Here is a 17,386-nt window from a genome sequence, read left to right on the forward strand (position 1 = left end):
AGGAATCTCTGGGAAGCTAAGGAGGAGATTGCAGAGTCTTTGGCTTTGATCCTTATCGTCACTGCTGTTAGTCATTTTTATACATTACCTGGATGAGGGCGTCGAAGGATGAATGAGTATATTTGCGGATGACACTAAGATTGGTGGAGTTGTAGACAGTATGGAAGGATGTTGCAGACTACAGATGGACATAGATAACCTGCAGAGTTGGGCTGTGATGTGGCAAATGGAGTTTAATTCAGAGAAATGTGAGGTGATTCACTTTGGAAGGAGTAACAGGAATACTGAGTACTGGGGTAATGACAAGATTCGTGATAGTATGGATGAGCAGAGAGATATCGGCGGCTACGTGCATAGATTCCTGAAATTTGTCACCCAGGTTGATAGGGTTGTGAAGAGGCGAACGGTGGGTTTGGTTTATTGATAGAGGGGTGAGTTTCGGAGCCATGAGGTAATTTCGTAGCTGTACAAAATTCTGGTGCAACCGCACCTGGAGTATTACATACAGTTCTTGTGGCTGCATTAAAGGAAGTATGTGGAAGCATTGGAAAGGGTTCAGAGGAGCGTTATTAGGATGTTGCCTGGTATAGAGGGAAGGTCTTATGAGGAAAGGGTGAAGGAATAGGGTTGAGAGGTGACTTAATAGAGACATACCAGTTGATCAGAGGTTTAGATAAGGTGGAGAGTGACGGTCTTTTTCATGGAGGCATGCCTAGCACATACAGACAATCCCATTGGAAAATGCCCAGCTTGGTGGATTGGCAGGCCCATAGCTTCGGAAAGGACTGCAATGTTTGGCTTTTTACTTTATTTGTTTATTTTCCCACTTTTATATTCAGAAGTCCGTAATGCTGAATGTTTTGCCATGTTTCTTTATTATTCTTCTCTTGAAACTTAGAGTTTGCACATAGGTACATTCACCTTAGAAAGCACCGTGCATGGGGAGACACTGTGCACTTTTCACTGAGTCTTTAAACCCCTAAGTGAGTTTAGGTGACAATGAAATCTAAAGCTAAATCTAAATCTAAACGCTGGTCTTGGCAGCAACGCAATGACCCAAGATGAGAAAGTAAACAGATACATCTGATCCCATGCTCTCAGATTTAAAGTCGCAAAGTCAAACACGAACACTGTATTACGACAGGTAAATAAGCTGTATGGATACAAAAGAATGAGATGAATGGATTTTCCAGACATTGTGTGTGGGCACAGGTGATGCTAAGCTGAGTAAACATGCTGTAAGTGTTCAGATTTGAACCATCAATGTCTTTGCTCATGGACTTGGCAGGTTAGATAAGAGTACTGGATTGCACGAGGCACCTATTACTCAGAGACCACGTGCATTCAACTGGACGGGTGGAGGTGAATCATCCTAAAAATCCTCTCCATTGTTTTCCCTGGCTCCTTGTCAGTTTAGCTTCTCTCGGATTTCTAGTTTCAGGTGTCTCTTCATGAATGGACATTGGTTGAGATGATGTATCAGTCTGTGGATTTAGTGATCTGATTGTTTGATCCTGCTTTCAATTATGCGTGGAGCTCTCTCATTAATTTCCCCGCCCTTGGACAGATTTCAGTTGCTTTATTTTCTTCATGAATTGACCAATTGCTATAAAAGGATATGTCAACATGCTCTTGACCTGCTCTCGAAACTTGGACTGAGTCAGACCATAAATGAAGGTATTTATGCCACAATTTAGATTGAGCAACATCCATCCAACTTGTTGAAATATAAATTCCGGAAGTGTGTAATCTTCAGGATCGGTCCCTGTAATTTTAGAATAAATGAATTCGACAACATACACTGACCACAAGACAATGAAACTGCCCGATATGGTGAAAAGTAAAATCACAGACTTCCTTCTGCTCTCCATCTCTGGGTCTCTGGCATTTTCTCCATTGCTCTGACCTCTCAGACCTTTACGCACTCGACTAGACACTAAAATGTGTCGCACTGTCAAAGCATTGATCAACAGAATAAAACTGAATGGGAGCAAAGGGGTTAAAATCCGATCAAACCAATCAAATCCCACCCATCCGGGATCCGTATAATAGCTTGGCTTCACAGTACAGAGCCACGGTACGTTATCAATTATCATCAATGGCTCAAATGTAAAGTAGTATGGGATGTTTCTTAAACAGAGCAGGATGCAGGTTGTTGTCAGAACCACAAATGCAGTTTTCCCAGTGCAATATTTCATTTTCAGCTTCTGGCTACAAATTGCCACAAATCGATCAAAGGAGAAAGTAACAGTGAACCAGACGGAGCAGTCTGTAGATGCAGATGCTAGTACAGTTTTGAGACTGCATACAGGAGCAATATCCAGGAATGTCCCTGGGAAATAATAATAACTGATGTACCAAAGTAAGGCGTTTATCATAATGACTGTGAGATCCGCTAGTGCCATGGCCACGAGGTAGCGAGTGGTGCATGTAGAGAGGCCACACTTTCTGCGGGATAGGATCACAATTGCCTGTAAATTAGCTGTAACAGAGAGAATGAAGACTAAATCTAGAAATGACTAAACAAACATTATCCATACTCAACCCACACATTAAGATCAGCTTGCAGACTAAAGAGAGAAATTCAGCAATATGTGTTTGGCCCTCTTCCAATGGACAAGAGAGTTAGTTATTTTGCAAAGAATATGGTTATTGAGTCACAAAGATTTCAAGTGAATGACTGCTCAGTTGGAAACAGAAGAAACTTGTAAAGTGTAATGGGTGAGCTAATGTCATAATTCTCTGGCTTCTTGGGTCTGTACAGGAAGAGAGTCAGGTGTTTATTCTCATTGTGTTGTGACAATGGTATCAGCATGTGCAATGGGACAGAAAGGCAAATAAATATATGTTGGTGTTGAACTTGTTTGATGTGGCAGGAATGTTGGACGATGACAATTATAATCTCTCCCGTGGTAGGACAATGAGAAACTGGAAAACGATCTGTGTGAATGCTTGGTGGAGGAGTAGATCAAGAGAACAGTTGCATGTGCAATGCTGGAGCAAAGAAAAACTGTTGAAGAACTTGCATCAACACAGTCAGCAAAATGAAAGAAATATATGTGAAGGTGAAGAACTGAATTGTATCTGAAAAGGGTCAGATGGTACTGGAAGTGTTTGCATAAGATGACAATGGAAAATGATATGACAGCGTTACAGAGAAACTATTTGAGTGACGATACCCAGATTAGGACAAAAATATAAAATATGCATGCATTCAATTCGATTACTTACAGTGTGGAAACAGGCCCTTCAGCCCAACAGGTCCACACCGCCCCGCCGAAGCGTAACCCACCCATACCCCTACATCTACATCTACATCTACATCTACATCTACCCCTTACCTAACACTACGGGCAATTTAACACGGCCAATTCACCTGACCTGCACATCTTTGGACTGTGGGAGGAAACCAGAGCAAACCCACGCAGACACGGGGAGAACGTGCAAACTCCACACAGTCAGTCGCCTGAGGCGGGAATTGAACCCGGGTCTCTGGCGCTGTGAGGCCGCAGTGCTAACCACTGTGCCACCGTGCCGCCCACAATAATGTAATGACCAAGAGGATAAAAATTGAAAAATGGTTGAAATGCAAAAATGTTGATTCTGCAATTAAACATGTATTGTATTGACATGCAACAGGTTTGAAATAATAATGACTACAGGGACCTACTTATAAGGAGATCAAAGCTAGGGACTAAATAGTCAAAGGTATGTAACCTCTCAAAAGGACAAATTCAAGCTAAAGAGTGGGAGGATCTTCATTAATATTATCACAACTATGTACGACAGCAAGAAATGACCTTGCTTTAAATGATTTGGAATCCATGTTACACAGTGGGAGCAAGAGCTAACAAGGTGAAAGGAAACACTGTGGAAGGCGATAATAGGCCTGCTAGAAGTACAGTTGCCCAGAACGGAAGGCGATCCTCATGTCGAAATCATCCAAATCCACCAGATTTCCACAATTAATCAAGTGCTGTTTGCAAGCATTTGGTCCATATCCGTCTGAACTCTTGTTATTCATGTGTTTGTCATTTTTGTGAATGACCTGGATGAGGCCATAAAGGGATGGGGTAGTGAATTTGCTAAGGTCAATAGAGTTGTGGGTAGTGACAATGAATTTTGCAGGTTACAGAGGGACATAGATAAGCTGCAGAGCTGGGCTGAGAGGTGGCAAATTGAGTTTAATGTGAAAAAGGGTGAGCTGATTCACTGTGAAAGGAGCAACAGAAATGCGGGTTACTGAGCTAATGGTAAGATTCTTGGTAGTGTAGGTCAGCAGAGAGATCTCAGTGTCGAGGTACATAGATACTTGAACGTTGCCACTCAGGTTGATAGGGTTGTTCATAAGGCAAACAGTGTGTTAGCTTTTATTGGTAGAGGGGTTGAACTTCGGAACCATGAGATTATGTTGCATCTGTACAAAACTCTTATGTGGCCACACTTGGAATATTGCGTACAGCTCTGGTCCCCGCATTATAAGATGGATGGGAAGCTTTGGAAAGGGTCTCAAGGAGATTTACTAGGATGCTGCACTGTGTGGAGGGAAGGTTTTACGAGGAAAGGCTGAGGGAATTGAAGAGGGTTGAGAGGTGACTTATTTGAGACATATAAGATAATCAGGTTTAACAATGAGAGACTGTTTCGTAGGATGGCGATGGTTAGCACATGGGGACATAGCTTTAAGTTGAGGGGTGATAGATATAGGACAGATGTCAGAGGTAGTTTGTTTACTCAGAGTGGAGTAGGGGGGTGGAACGCACTGCCTGCAACAATAGTAGACTCGCCAAATTTAAGGGCATTTAAATGGTCATTGGGTAGACATATGGACGAGAATGTCAGTTAAATGGGCTACAGATTGGTTCCACAGTTCGGTCGAAGGTCGAAGGGTTGATCTGTGCTGTTGATGCTGTATGTTTTATGAAATACACACGTATCCATCCAGATGACTTTTACATCTTGTAGTTATATCAGCCTCCAGCACTTCCTCTGGCAGCTCATTCCATGTATGCACCACCCTCTGCACGAAATAGTTGCCTCTTCAGCTTTTTTTAAATCGTTTTTTCTCACCTTAAATCTCTGCCTTCTGGTTTTGGCTCTCCCAGCCCAGGGAAAAGACCTTGGCTCGTCATCCTATTCATGACCCTCATTATTTTATAAACCTCTATAGGTTCACCCCTCAGCCTCTGACTCTCCAGGGAAAACAGATCCAGCCTATTCAACCGCTCCCTCTCCCTCAAACCCTCCAACATTGGCAACATCCTTGTACATTTTTTCCAAACTCTTTCAAATTTCACAACATCGTTCCCATGGCAGGTTGGTTAGGATTGCATGCAGTATTACAAAAGGTGGCCTGCCTAATGTCCAATACAGTTGCAAAATGACCTCTGAACTCCTACACTCAGTGCACTGGAGAATTAAGGCAAGCATATGAAATGCCTTCTTCACTAACATATTTACCTGTGACTCCACTGTCAAGGAACTTTGAACTTGCACTCTTAGGTCTTTTTGTTCAGGAACTCTCCCCGGAACCTTACTATTAAGTGCAAAAGGCCTGATTTGCTTTTCCAAAATGCAGCACATTTATCTAAATTAAACTTCATCTGTCACTCCTCTGTCTTTGATCCATCTGATGAACATCCCATTTTGCTCAAAGGTCACCCTCTTGGCTGTGCACAACACCTCTAATTTTCGTGTCATCTGCAACCATACATCCTGTGTTCACATCCAAATAATTAACCAAAATACAAGATCATTCCTTACTGTCTTAATTATATAGTCTTTCAGTCAGTACATTAACGATGGGTGACATTAGAACAAAGAACAAAGAGAATTTACAGCCCAGGAACAGGCCCTTCGGCCCTCCAAGCCTGAGCCAATCCAAATTCACTGTCTTCACCTATCGCCCAATTCCTAAGGATCTGCGTCCCTCTGCTCCACACTTATTCATGCATCTGTCCAGACGCTTCTTAAATGAATCTAATGTGGCTACCTCTACAAACTCTGCTGGCAAAGCGATCCAGGCACCTACCACGCTTTATGGGAAGTACTTTCCACGTGTATTCCCCTTAAACCTTTCTCCTCTCACCTTGAATGCGTGACCTCCCGTTATTGAATCCCTCACTCTGGGAAAAAGGTTATCTGTATTCACCCTGTCTATACCCTTCATGATTTTGTAAACTTCAATAAGGTCCCCCTCAATCTCCCTTTTTCTAAGAAAGCAATCCTAACCAACTCTCACTCTCTTCAAAGCTATCACCTTCCGTACCAGGCAACATCCTCATAACCCTTCTCCCACCCTCTCCAAAGTGTCCACATCCTGTTGGTAATGTGGCGACCAGAACTGTACACAGTATTCTAAATGTGGCCGAACCAACGTTTCAGCTCTTATACTCAGTACTGCGTCCGATGAAGACAAGCTTACTATTTACCTTCTTGACCATTCTATCCACCTGTGCAGCCACCTTCAAGGTACAATGGACCTGCACTCCCAGATCTCTCTGCCCATCAACTTTTCCCAAGGCTCTTCCGTTTACTGTATAACTTGCTCTAGAATTAGTCTTGCCTCAATGCATCACCTCACATTTGTCTGGATTGAACTGCATCAGCCACATTTCCAACCAGCTGTCCGGTCTATCTATATCCTCCTGTATCCTCTGACAGTCCCTTATGCTTTCTGCCACTCCACCAATCTTCGTGTTATCTGCAAACTTGCTGATCATACCAACAGTGCCCTCTTCCAGATCATTTATGGATATTACAAACAACAGTGGCCCCCAACACTGACCCCTGTGGTACACCACTGGTCACCTTTCTCCACTTTGAGAAACTCCCTTCAACTACTACTCTCTGTCTCCTGCTGCTCAACCTGTTCTTTATCCACTGAGCTAGAACATCCTGCACACCATGTGACTTCACTTTCTCCTTATCAAACGCCTTACTAAAGTCCATGTATATGACATCAACAGCCCTTCCTTCATCTATCAACTTGGTCACTTCCTCGAAGAACTCCATTTCGTAGGTAAAGCACGATCTCTCCCGCACAAAACCATGTTGCCTATCACTGATAAGCTGATTCATTTCCAAATATAAATAGAGTTTATCACTCAGTACCTTCTGCGGCATCTTTCCCACCACCGGCGTCAGGCTCACTAGTCTGTAGTTACCTGGAATTTCCCTACTACCCTTCTTGTACAAGGGGGCAACATTAGCAACCTCCAGTCCTCTGGCACTTCACCTGTGATTAATCATCAGCTGTATTGGGGAATAAAATTGGTGAAGTTTGATATAAGAATGAACTCAAAATGGTTTGTTTTGGATTGTTTCCTGGAGTATTATCTTGGGGATCCAAACACAGTTTATGTTTCAACTGTGCTGAATCATCAGCAGATTTACAAAATGATCTCGGATCCAAAGGACCTCTCGTGAACAGCGAGCATAAAAATATTGAACATAACTCATGTTTTCAGTGTTCGACTGAGGACATTGTGCTAGAAAAAATACTGTCCGAAATATAGAAGCGGCAAAGCCAGTAGGATGAACTAAGATCATTCTTTTTTTTGTTTGCAGATTTTGCTGGAGTAGACTGGAGCAAGGATATAAGCAGAAAAGAGAGTTGAAACTAAATGGCAGACGCTTAACAAAATAGTTCAGGGCCCACAGGAAAGATATATCCCAATGCAGAATAGGATTCTAAGATGGGGACAATCCAATTACGTGAGACCAAAGAAGGTAAGAATAGTTTAAAAATCGGAAGAAAAATAACGTAAAATGTGGTAAACATTTGATGAAAACTAGAGAATTGTCAGCATTTTACAAACGATACATAAACAAAGTATAACCGAACATTAATGAAGAGCGAAAAAAGCCAATGAGCACAATCCATCAAGTTACATAAAAATGTATGGTGAGAGTTACGTTCAATATATAAAAAGGAAGAGTGATTTGTTTTGGATTGTTTCATGGAGCATTATTTTGGGCATCCAACCAGGGATTTATTTATTTTTCATCTGGTGCTGAATAATGAGCAGGTTTAATAAATGATCTCAGATGCTTCGATACTGTAATAACTTAGAGTCATAGAGATGCATGGAAACAGATACCTTGGTCCAACCCGTCAATGCCGACCAGATATCCCAACCCAAACGAGCCCCACCTCCCAGCACCTGGCCCATATCCCCCCAAACCCTTCCTAATCAAATACCCATCCAGATGCCATTTAAATGTTGCAATTGTACCAGCCCCCACCACTTCCTCTGGCAGCTCATTCCACCCTCTGCGTCAAAAGCTTGCCCCTTAGATCTCTTTTATGTCTTTCCCCTCTCATCCTAAAGCTATGCCTTCCAGTTCGGGACTGCCTGACCCCAGGGAAAAGACCTTGTCTATTTATCCTATCCATACCGTTCATGAATTTATAAATGTCTATTGGGGTACCCCTCAGCCTCCGACGCTCCAGGGAAAACAGCCCTTGCTTATTCAACCTCTCCCTGTAGCTCAAATCCTCCAACCATTGCAAAATCCTTGAAAATCTTTTCTGAACCATTTCAAGTTTAACAACATCTTTCCGATAGGAAGGAGACCAGAATTGCATGCAATATTCCAACAGTGGCCTAACCAATGTGTTGTACAGCTGCAACATGACCTCCCAACTCCTGTACTCAATACTCTGACCAATAAAGGAAAGCATACCAAACACCTCCTTCACTATCCTATCTACCTGCGACTCCACTTTCAAGGAGCTATGAACCTGCACTGCAAGGTCTCTTTGTTCATCAACACTCCCTAGGACCTTACCATTAAGTGTAGAAGTCCTGCTAAGATTTGCTTTCCCAAAATGCAGCACCTCACATTTATCTGAATTAAACTCCATCTGCCACTTCTCAGCCCATTGGCCCATCTGGGCCAGATCCTGTTGTAATCTGAGGTAACCCTCTTCGCTGTCCACTACACCTCCAATTTTGGTGTCACCAGCAAACTTACTAACTGTAACTTTTGTGCTCACATCCAAATCGTTTATGTAAATGGCAAAAAGTAGAGGGCCCAGCAGCGATCCTTGTGGCACTCCACTGGTCACAGGCCTCCAGTCTGAAAAACAACCCTCCACCACCACCCTCTGTCTTCTCCCGTTGAGCCAGTTCTGTGTCCAAATGTCTCCTGCTCTGCCTCATATTTTTCTTTATTTTCTTTTTGTCTCATTTTCGCAATCCTGGAGCAGCATTCAAGGAAGCTTGTCGCAGAGCAGCGTGAGGTGATAAATGTGTCCGGGACAGTGGGACGGGAAGCGGGTCCAGGAAACGTGCAGCTTTCCTTGGCGCAGCTCAGTGTCTTGCAGAGTGGACCGAAGGGAGCAGAGCCTCACTGTTGCTGGACTGGGGTCTGGTGTGGATGGTCAGACACCGTGCTCGCTGAGCTACTGCAGTGTAAATTGCCCCGAAATGGGGGGAGGCAATTACCTTGTGGTATTGTCGCTGGACTGTTAACCCAGAGACCCAAAGAAGATTCTGGGGACCCGAGTTTGAATCCTGCCATCACAGATGGTGGATTTTGAATTCATTAAACATCTGGGGTTAAGAATCTAATGGTGACCATGAATCGATGGTCAGGAAAAGCCCATCTGGTTCACTAACGTCCTTTAGTGAAGGTAACTGCTACACTTAGATGACATGGTCTACATGTCACCCCTGACCCACAGCAATATGGCTGACTCTAAATTACCCTTTGGGCAATTAGGGATGTTGCCTTCATCCGCTTATGAATAAAAATAATTGTTTACTGTTATGTCAATCCTTTAACTACCTTGCTTCTAACTTATTTTCAGACACTGTACGTGATGCTACTACGTTTTATTTTATTCCTCATTTATATCCAAGATTTGTTCCAATGTGCTTGTACCTAATATGGAGCCTTTGTACACTGTACTCCTGCCCTTCTGCACGGGAGTACCCGTGGCGATAGAGCATATTCTATTCTATTCTTTCAGGGTGATCACTCAATTAGCATGGACCACAGTGATTCACAGAATAAAATCAGACAGCAGCTCCCACAGAAGCACACACTTTCACTGCTTCTCATCACTTACCAGGAAATCCAATGACAGCAAGAATCAAGTAATATATTTTCAGCACACCATCAATTGTACGAGACATTTTCAATGTGAATTCAGTGTCACTCTGAGCTGAAGACAGTCTCCCTGGGTATTAAGTGCTGAAGAGTTCAATGTCAAAGCCTTTAAATTATAGCCTGTGCGAGCAACGGCACACCCCTCCCAAAAGACATTGATGTTAAAAACATGTGCAACTTCATGAAGAAACAAATTATGACGGAACGTTAATTGGCTCTTTCTTGGGGATTTCTTTTTCTTAAGCTCCGAGACTCAATTCTATCACTGCATTCAAAAGAATTAAATCGTTTAAAACAAGAGAAGCAGCGTCCTGTCAGAAATCTTACTGATGCTTCAATATAGATCAGTCTCATCTCCAGACCTCAAAGTTCAATATATCTAATTCCGTTCAACATGTTTGAATCTCTCCCACTCCCCGCCCCACCCCACCCCCAGCCCTCTCTCTCTCTTTCTCTCTCTCTCTCTCTCTCTCTCTCATTCGGCTTCCCATCCCCAATCTGGGACAGAGTTGCCTTTTTTTAATAACTTTTTGGCTGAAATCATCACAAACAATGACACCCAGTAGCAGACACACATGATCAGGTGACACATGCGGTCTGGCCAAAAGGAGATCCAACAACTACAGATCATACAAATTATATGCTTCTGCCAACTGGAAGAGGAGTGGCAAATCCCAAAGACCCCACAAACAGATGCAGATACTTCAACAGACACAGACCCCCAAAGAGGAACAGTCACTCCAACAGATTCAGATACACCAACAGTTCCAGGCACCAGAGCAGGTATAGACATCCCAACAGATACAGGCTTGCAATAAATAGGGACTCCCCGACACATATGGACCCCTCAGCAAATTCAGATCATCTAACAGTTACAGACAACCCAATCGATATTGACCCCATAACCGAAGCAGAACCCACAACAGGTACAGACCCTTCAACAGATATGGAGAGTCCTACTGATGCAGAATCTTCAGCTTATACAGCCTACCCACTGAAACACACTCTCCACTCGCACTGGCTAGTCGGATAGGATCAAAGGATGCAGAACTTAGGGTATAAGATCAAAGTATCATGCAACTGTTACGAAGTATTCCTCATCACAATGGACGTTTTGTCACTCAACACCGGCATTCCCCACGATGGTGGCATTGCTGCAACAGCCTCAGTATTCAATACTAACAACTGCCAATCTCCAAGCACTATCCTACTACTCATCCACTGCATCCACGATCACAATGCCTTCATGTTTGATAACCAGTTCTTTATCCAGAAACATTGAACTTCCATGAGGACCAAATTTGCACCCCAATATACCAACATTTTCATGGACATTTTTGAGCAAGACGCCCTTACTGTTAGTCAAGGATAATATAACGGTGGCTTAGAGAAATTTTGATGAGGACTCGTCTACTGAGGTAGTGTGGGCTGAGGTTAGAAACAGGAGAGGAGACGGCACTCTGTTTGGAGTTTTTTTATCGGCCTCTGCAGAGTTCTGCAGAGTGGAAGAGAGGATTAGCAAAAGTATTCTGGGCAGGAGTGAAAGGGACAGGGTGCTCATTATGGGGGACTTTAACTCATTGACTGGAAATGCTATAACTCTAGGATGTCAGATGGATCAGTTTTAGTCCAATGTGTACAGGAGGGTTTCCGGACACAGTATGTCTCAGGGCTGACAAGCGGGGAGGCCACATTGGATCCTGGTGCTTGGTAATGAAGCAGGCCAGGTGTTTGCTTAGTTGTGGGTGAGCACTGTAGAGAGAGTGACCATAATTCAGTTACGCTTAGTTCAGTGATGGAAAGGGATATGTACATACCACTGGTCAAGAATGACTGATGGGGCAAAGGCAATTATAATGCAATTAGACAGGAATTAGGATGCATAGATTGGGGTAGCAAAATACAGGGGATGGGGACAATGGAAATGTGGAGCTGGTTTAAGGAACAGATATTGTGTGTCCTTGATAGGTATGTCCCTGTCAGGCAGGGAGGAAGTGATAAGGTAAGGGAACCATGGTTTACTACAGAAATTGCATCTCTTGTTATAAAGTAGAAGGAGGCTTATGTGTTGATGAGGCAAGATGGTTCAGATGAGGCGATGGAGAATTACAGATCAGCTAGGAAGAGAGAGAGTTAAGAAGAGCAAAGAGAGGACCTGAGCAGTCTTCAGCAAATAGAATAAAGGAGAACCCTAAAGCTTTCTATAGGTATGTGAGGAATGAAAGGATGATTAGGGTAGGAATAGGGCCAGTCAAAGACAGAAGTGGGAAATTGAGTGTAGACCCTGTGGAGATCGGAGAGGTGCTAAATGAATATTTCTCATCGGTTTTCACTCAGGAAAAGGAGAATATTGTAGAGGAGAAGAATGAGGTACGAGATATTAGACCAGAAAGGATCAAGGTTAGTTATCAGTTGTTATGTTATGGGGGCTTTCAACATGGAGGTAGACTGGGAGAATCAGGATGGTTCTGGACGCCAAGAAAGGGAGTTTGTGGAGTGCCTCCGAGCTGGATTCTTAGAACAGCTTGTACTGGAGCCTACCAGGGAGAAGGCAATTCTGGATCTGGTGTTGTGCAAAGAACCGGATTTGATCAGGGACCTCGAAGTGAAGGAGCCATTAGGAAGTAGTGACCATAATACAATAAGTTTAAATCTGCAGTTTGAAAGGGAGAGCGTAGAATCGGAAGTGACAATATTTCAGTTGAAGAAGGGGAACTCTGGAACTATGAGGGAGGGGCTGGCCAAAGTTCAATGGTGCAATACCCTAGCAGGGATGACAGTGGAGGAACAATGGCAGATATTTCTGGGTGTAATGCAGAACATGCAGGATCAGTTCATTCCAAAAAGGAAGAAAGATCCTAGGAGGAGGCAGGGGTGGCCGTGGCTGACGAGGGAAGTTAAAGACAAAAGGGAAAAAGTATAGCATAGCAAAACTGAGTGGGAAATCGGAGGACTGGGAAGCTTTTAAAGAACAATAGAGGATTACTAAGAAGGAAATATGCAAAGAAAAATAAGATATGAAGGTAAACTGGCCAAAAATATAAAGGAGGATAGTAAAGGGTATGTGAAAAGAAAAAAAAATGGTCAAGACTAAAATTGGGCCCTTGAAGACAGAAACAGGGGAATATATTACGGGGAACAAAGAAATGGCAGAAGAATTGAATTGGTACTTTAGCTCTGTCTTAACTGGGGAAGACACGAGCAATATCCCAGATGTAACATTGGCTGAAGGACCTGAACTGAAGGGAATTTAGATTTGCCAGGAATTGGTGTTGGAGAGACTGTTAGGTCTGAAGGTTGATAAGTCCCCAGGGCCTGATGGTCTACATCCCAGGGTACTGAAGGAGGTGGCTCGAGAAATCGTGGATGCGTTGGTGATTATTTTCCAATGTTCTATAGATTCAGGATCAGTTCCTGTGGATTGGAGGGTGGCTAATGTTGTTCCACTTTTTAAGAAAGGAGGGAGGGAGAAAACAGACAATTATAGACCAGTTAGTCTGACCTCAGTGGTGGGAAAGATGCTGGAGTCAATTATAAAGGATGGAATTACAACACATCTGGATAGCAGTAACAGGATAGGTCAGAGACAGCATGGATTTATGAAGGGGAAATCATGCTTGACTAATCTTCTGGAATTTTTTGAGGATGTAACTCTGAAGATGGACAAGGGAGATCCAGTAGATGTAGTATACCTGGACTTTCAGAAAGCTTTTGATAAAGTCCCACACAGGAGGCTAGTGAGCAAAATTAGGGCACATGGTATTAGGGGCAAAATTCTGACATGGATTGAAAATTGGTTGGCTGACAGGAAACAAAGAGTAGTGATAAACGGCTCCATTTCGAAATTGCAGGCGGTGACCAGTGGTGTGCCAGACGGATCAGTGCTGGGATCGCAGCTTTTTACGATGTACATTAATGATATAGATGAAGGTATTAAAAGTAATATTAGCAAATTTGCTGATGACACAAAGCTGGTTGGCAGGGTGAAATGTGAGGAGGATGTTAGGAGATTACAGGGTGACCTGGACAGGTTAGGTGACTGGTCAGATGCATGGCAGTTGCAGTTCAATGTGGATAAACGTGTGGTTATCCACTTTGGTGGCAAAAACAGGAAGGCAGATTACTACCTAAATGGAATCAATTTATGTAAAGGGGCAGTACAGAGAGATCTGGGTGTTCTTGTCCACCAGTCAATGAAGGTAAGCATGCAGGTACAGCAGGTAGTGAAGAAGGCTAATAGCATGCTGGCCTTCATAACAAGAGGAATTGAGTATAGAAGCAAAGAGGTTCTTCTGCAGCTGTACAGGGTCCTGGTGAGACCACACCTGGAATATTGTGCGTAGTTTTGGTCTCCAAGTTTTAGGAAAGACATTCTGGCTATTGCGGGAGTGCAGCGTAGGTTCACGAGGTCAATTCCTGGAATGGCGGGACTCTCTTATGCTGAAAGACTGGAGCGACTGGGCTTGTATACCCCTGAGTTTAGAAGACTGAGAGGGGATCTGATTGAGACATATAAGATTATTAAAAGATTGGACACTCTTGAGGCAGGAAGCATGTTTCCGCTGATGAATGAGTCCTGAACCAGAGGACACAGTTTTAAAATATGGGATAGGCCACTTAGAACAGAGTTGAGGGGAAGCTTCTTCACCCAAAGAGTGGTGGGTGTGTGGAATGCTCTACCCCAGAGGGCAGTGGAGGCCAAGTCTCTGGATACTTTCAAGAAAGAGTTGGATAGAGCTCTTAAGGAAAGTGGAATCAAGGGTTAAGGGGATAAGGCAGGAACAGGATACTGATTAAGGATGATCAGCCATGATCATAATGAATGGTGGTGCAGGCTCAAAGGGTAGAATGGCCTACTCCTGCACCTAGTGTCTATTGTCTATGAACAGTTGTTATCAATTCGAGAAAGAGTGAAGGTAGACAAGTCCCCTGGGCTGGATGGGATTTATCTGAGGATTCTTTGGGAATCTAGGGAGGAGATAGAAGAGCCTTTGGCTTTGATATTTGAGTCGTCATTTTCTACACGTTTGGTACCAGAGGACTGGAGGATTGCAAATGTTGTGCCCTTGTTTAAGAAGGGCAGTAGAGATGACTCAGGTAATTATACACCAGAGAGCCTTGTGACTGTTATAGGAAAGGTTTTGGAAAGGATTATTATACTGTTTATAATAATCTAGCAAGTAACAGTTTGATTTCAGATAGTCAACGTGGTTTTGTCAAGAGCAGGTCGTGTCTCACAAACTTCATGGAGTTTTTTGAAAAGCTGACCAAGCATGTAGATGAGGGTAGGGCAGTTGACGTGGTATACATAGACTTCAGTAAAGCCTTTGGTAAGTTTCCACATGGTAGGCTGTTGGAGAAAATGCAGAGGCATGGGATTGAGGGTGATTTAGCAGTTTGGATTAGAAACTGGCTTTCTGAAAGAAGGCAGCGAGTGGTGGTTGATGGAAAATATTCAGCCTGGAGTCCGGTTACTAGTGGTGTGCCACAAGGATCTTTTTTGGGACCATTGCTGTTTGTCATTTTTATAAATGTCTTAGATGCAGGCTTAGGTAGATGGATTAGTTAATTTGCAGATGACACTAAAGTCAGTGGAGTAGTGGACAGTGTGGAAGAATGTTACAGGTTGCAGCGGGACTTGGATAAACTGCAGAATTGGGCTGAGAGGTGGCAAATGGAGCTCAATCTTCGGCCCTCGATGTTGTGCCGACCTATGAACTATTCTCAGCTTGTCCCCCTACACTATCCCAAAATCATCCATGTGCTTATCTATGGATTGTTTAAATCTCCCTCATGTGGCTGAGTTGACTACATTACCAGGTAGTGCATTCCACACCCTTACCACTCCCTGTGTTCTATGCAACCATGTTAGATTTTCAAATGGGGAGGAACGCGATGGATACCAGGAGGTGCTGAAGGAAGCCCTTATAACAACAAAATGCTCAACTCATTGATCGCCAGTTCTGACATGCGACAGCCAGAAACCATAATGACCTCCTTAGGAGACAGTCATGGGATATGACCGCTAGGGTACCCTTCAGCGTCAAGTACTTCCTGAGGGCAGAGAAAGTATGCTGTGTCCTTCACAGCCTGCAACATATTCTGGTGTGGATGAACAACTCTCCAAGACCTTCTTCATGCCTTCAATTGTCACGCTTAAACAACCACCAAACCACTGTTCACAGCAAATTGCCCAGTCTTCAGCACAATATCGATCACAACACCAAACACTCCTGTCATGGCAACCACTGTAAGATGTGTCAGACTGTCGACATGAGTACTACACGGGTGTTAGGTCTTTATGTGACTCAGCAAACGTTGTCCATCTCATCCGCTGTCGGCCAGGATGCCCCGAGGCCTGGTATATTAGCAAGAGCCAGCAGACACTAAAACAACGGATGAATGGGCATTCATGCAACAATCGCCAGACAGGGATGTTCCCTCCCAGTCGGAGAACACCTTCAGCAGTCAAGGACATTCGGCCTCAGGTTCTCACATGGCCGTCCTCTCAGGCGAACCTCAGGATATGCAACAATTTAGGTCACTGAGCAGAGGCTCAGTATCCTCTTCAGTATAGAGCAGACACTCTTCAGTATCCATGAAGCCGGCCTCACCGGGATCTGGCATTCACGTCACTCTACAGGCGGCCCCACTACACTGTACACTCTCACAAACACATTCACACACAAGCACACGTACTAAAACACACACACACACACACACACTTACACACTCACACACTCACACAGCCCCTCTCACATACAGACTCTAACTCACACACTGACACATCCACACGCACAGTCAGGCGCACATGCTCTCACAGGCATAGATTCCATCGCACATCACGCACACACTCTATCAAGCACGCACACACGGACTTCCTGGGACAAAATTTATGAGAAGCACCCAACAGTGTTCTGTAGAGCAGTATGTCAATACTCTGACAAGAGAAGGGGCTATATTGGACCTGGTGTTGGGGAATGAGCCAGACCAGGTGGTAGAAGTTACGGTGGGGGATTTCTTTGGGAACAGTAAACATAACTCTGTAAGTTTGATAATACTCTTCGACAAAGATGAGAGTCATCCTAAGGGAAGAGTACGAAACTGGGCCAAGGCCAATTATATCAAAATTAGGCAGGAGTTAGGAAATGTGGATTGGACACAGCTAATTGAAGGGAAGTCCCCAGTTGATACGTGGAAGGCTTTCAAAGATAGTTTGAAGATAGTGCAGGAAACGCATGTCCCGTTGAAAGCGATGGACAGGAAA

The 17,386-nt window shown here is 43.7% G+C and overlaps 2 protein-coding genes across 2 annotated transcripts in view; both read right to left on the minus strand.

The window, feature by feature from the left end:
- Window positions 1–17,386, minus strand: part of LOC140468458 (uncharacterized) — a 1,057,462-nt gene that overhangs the window by 406,956 nt on the left and 633,120 nt on the right. The window lies entirely within an intron of this gene.
- Window positions 1,545–10,145, minus strand: LOC140468482 (probable G-protein coupled receptor 139). Its single transcript, XM_072564563.1, has 2 exons — window positions 10,079–10,145; window positions 1,545–2,482 (listed from the first exon to the last, which is right to left on the minus strand). Exons 1-2 carry the CDS (start codon window positions 10,143–10,145, stop codon window positions 1,545–1,547), a joined length of 1,005 nt encoding a protein of 334 aa, XP_072420664.1.

The sequence above is a fragment of the Chiloscyllium punctatum genome, chromosome 47 (assembly GCF_047496795.1).
Source record: "Chiloscyllium punctatum isolate Juve2018m chromosome 47, sChiPun1.3, whole genome shotgun sequence".
NCBI lineage: Eukaryota > Metazoa > Chordata > Chondrichthyes > Orectolobiformes > Hemiscylliidae > Chiloscyllium > Chiloscyllium punctatum.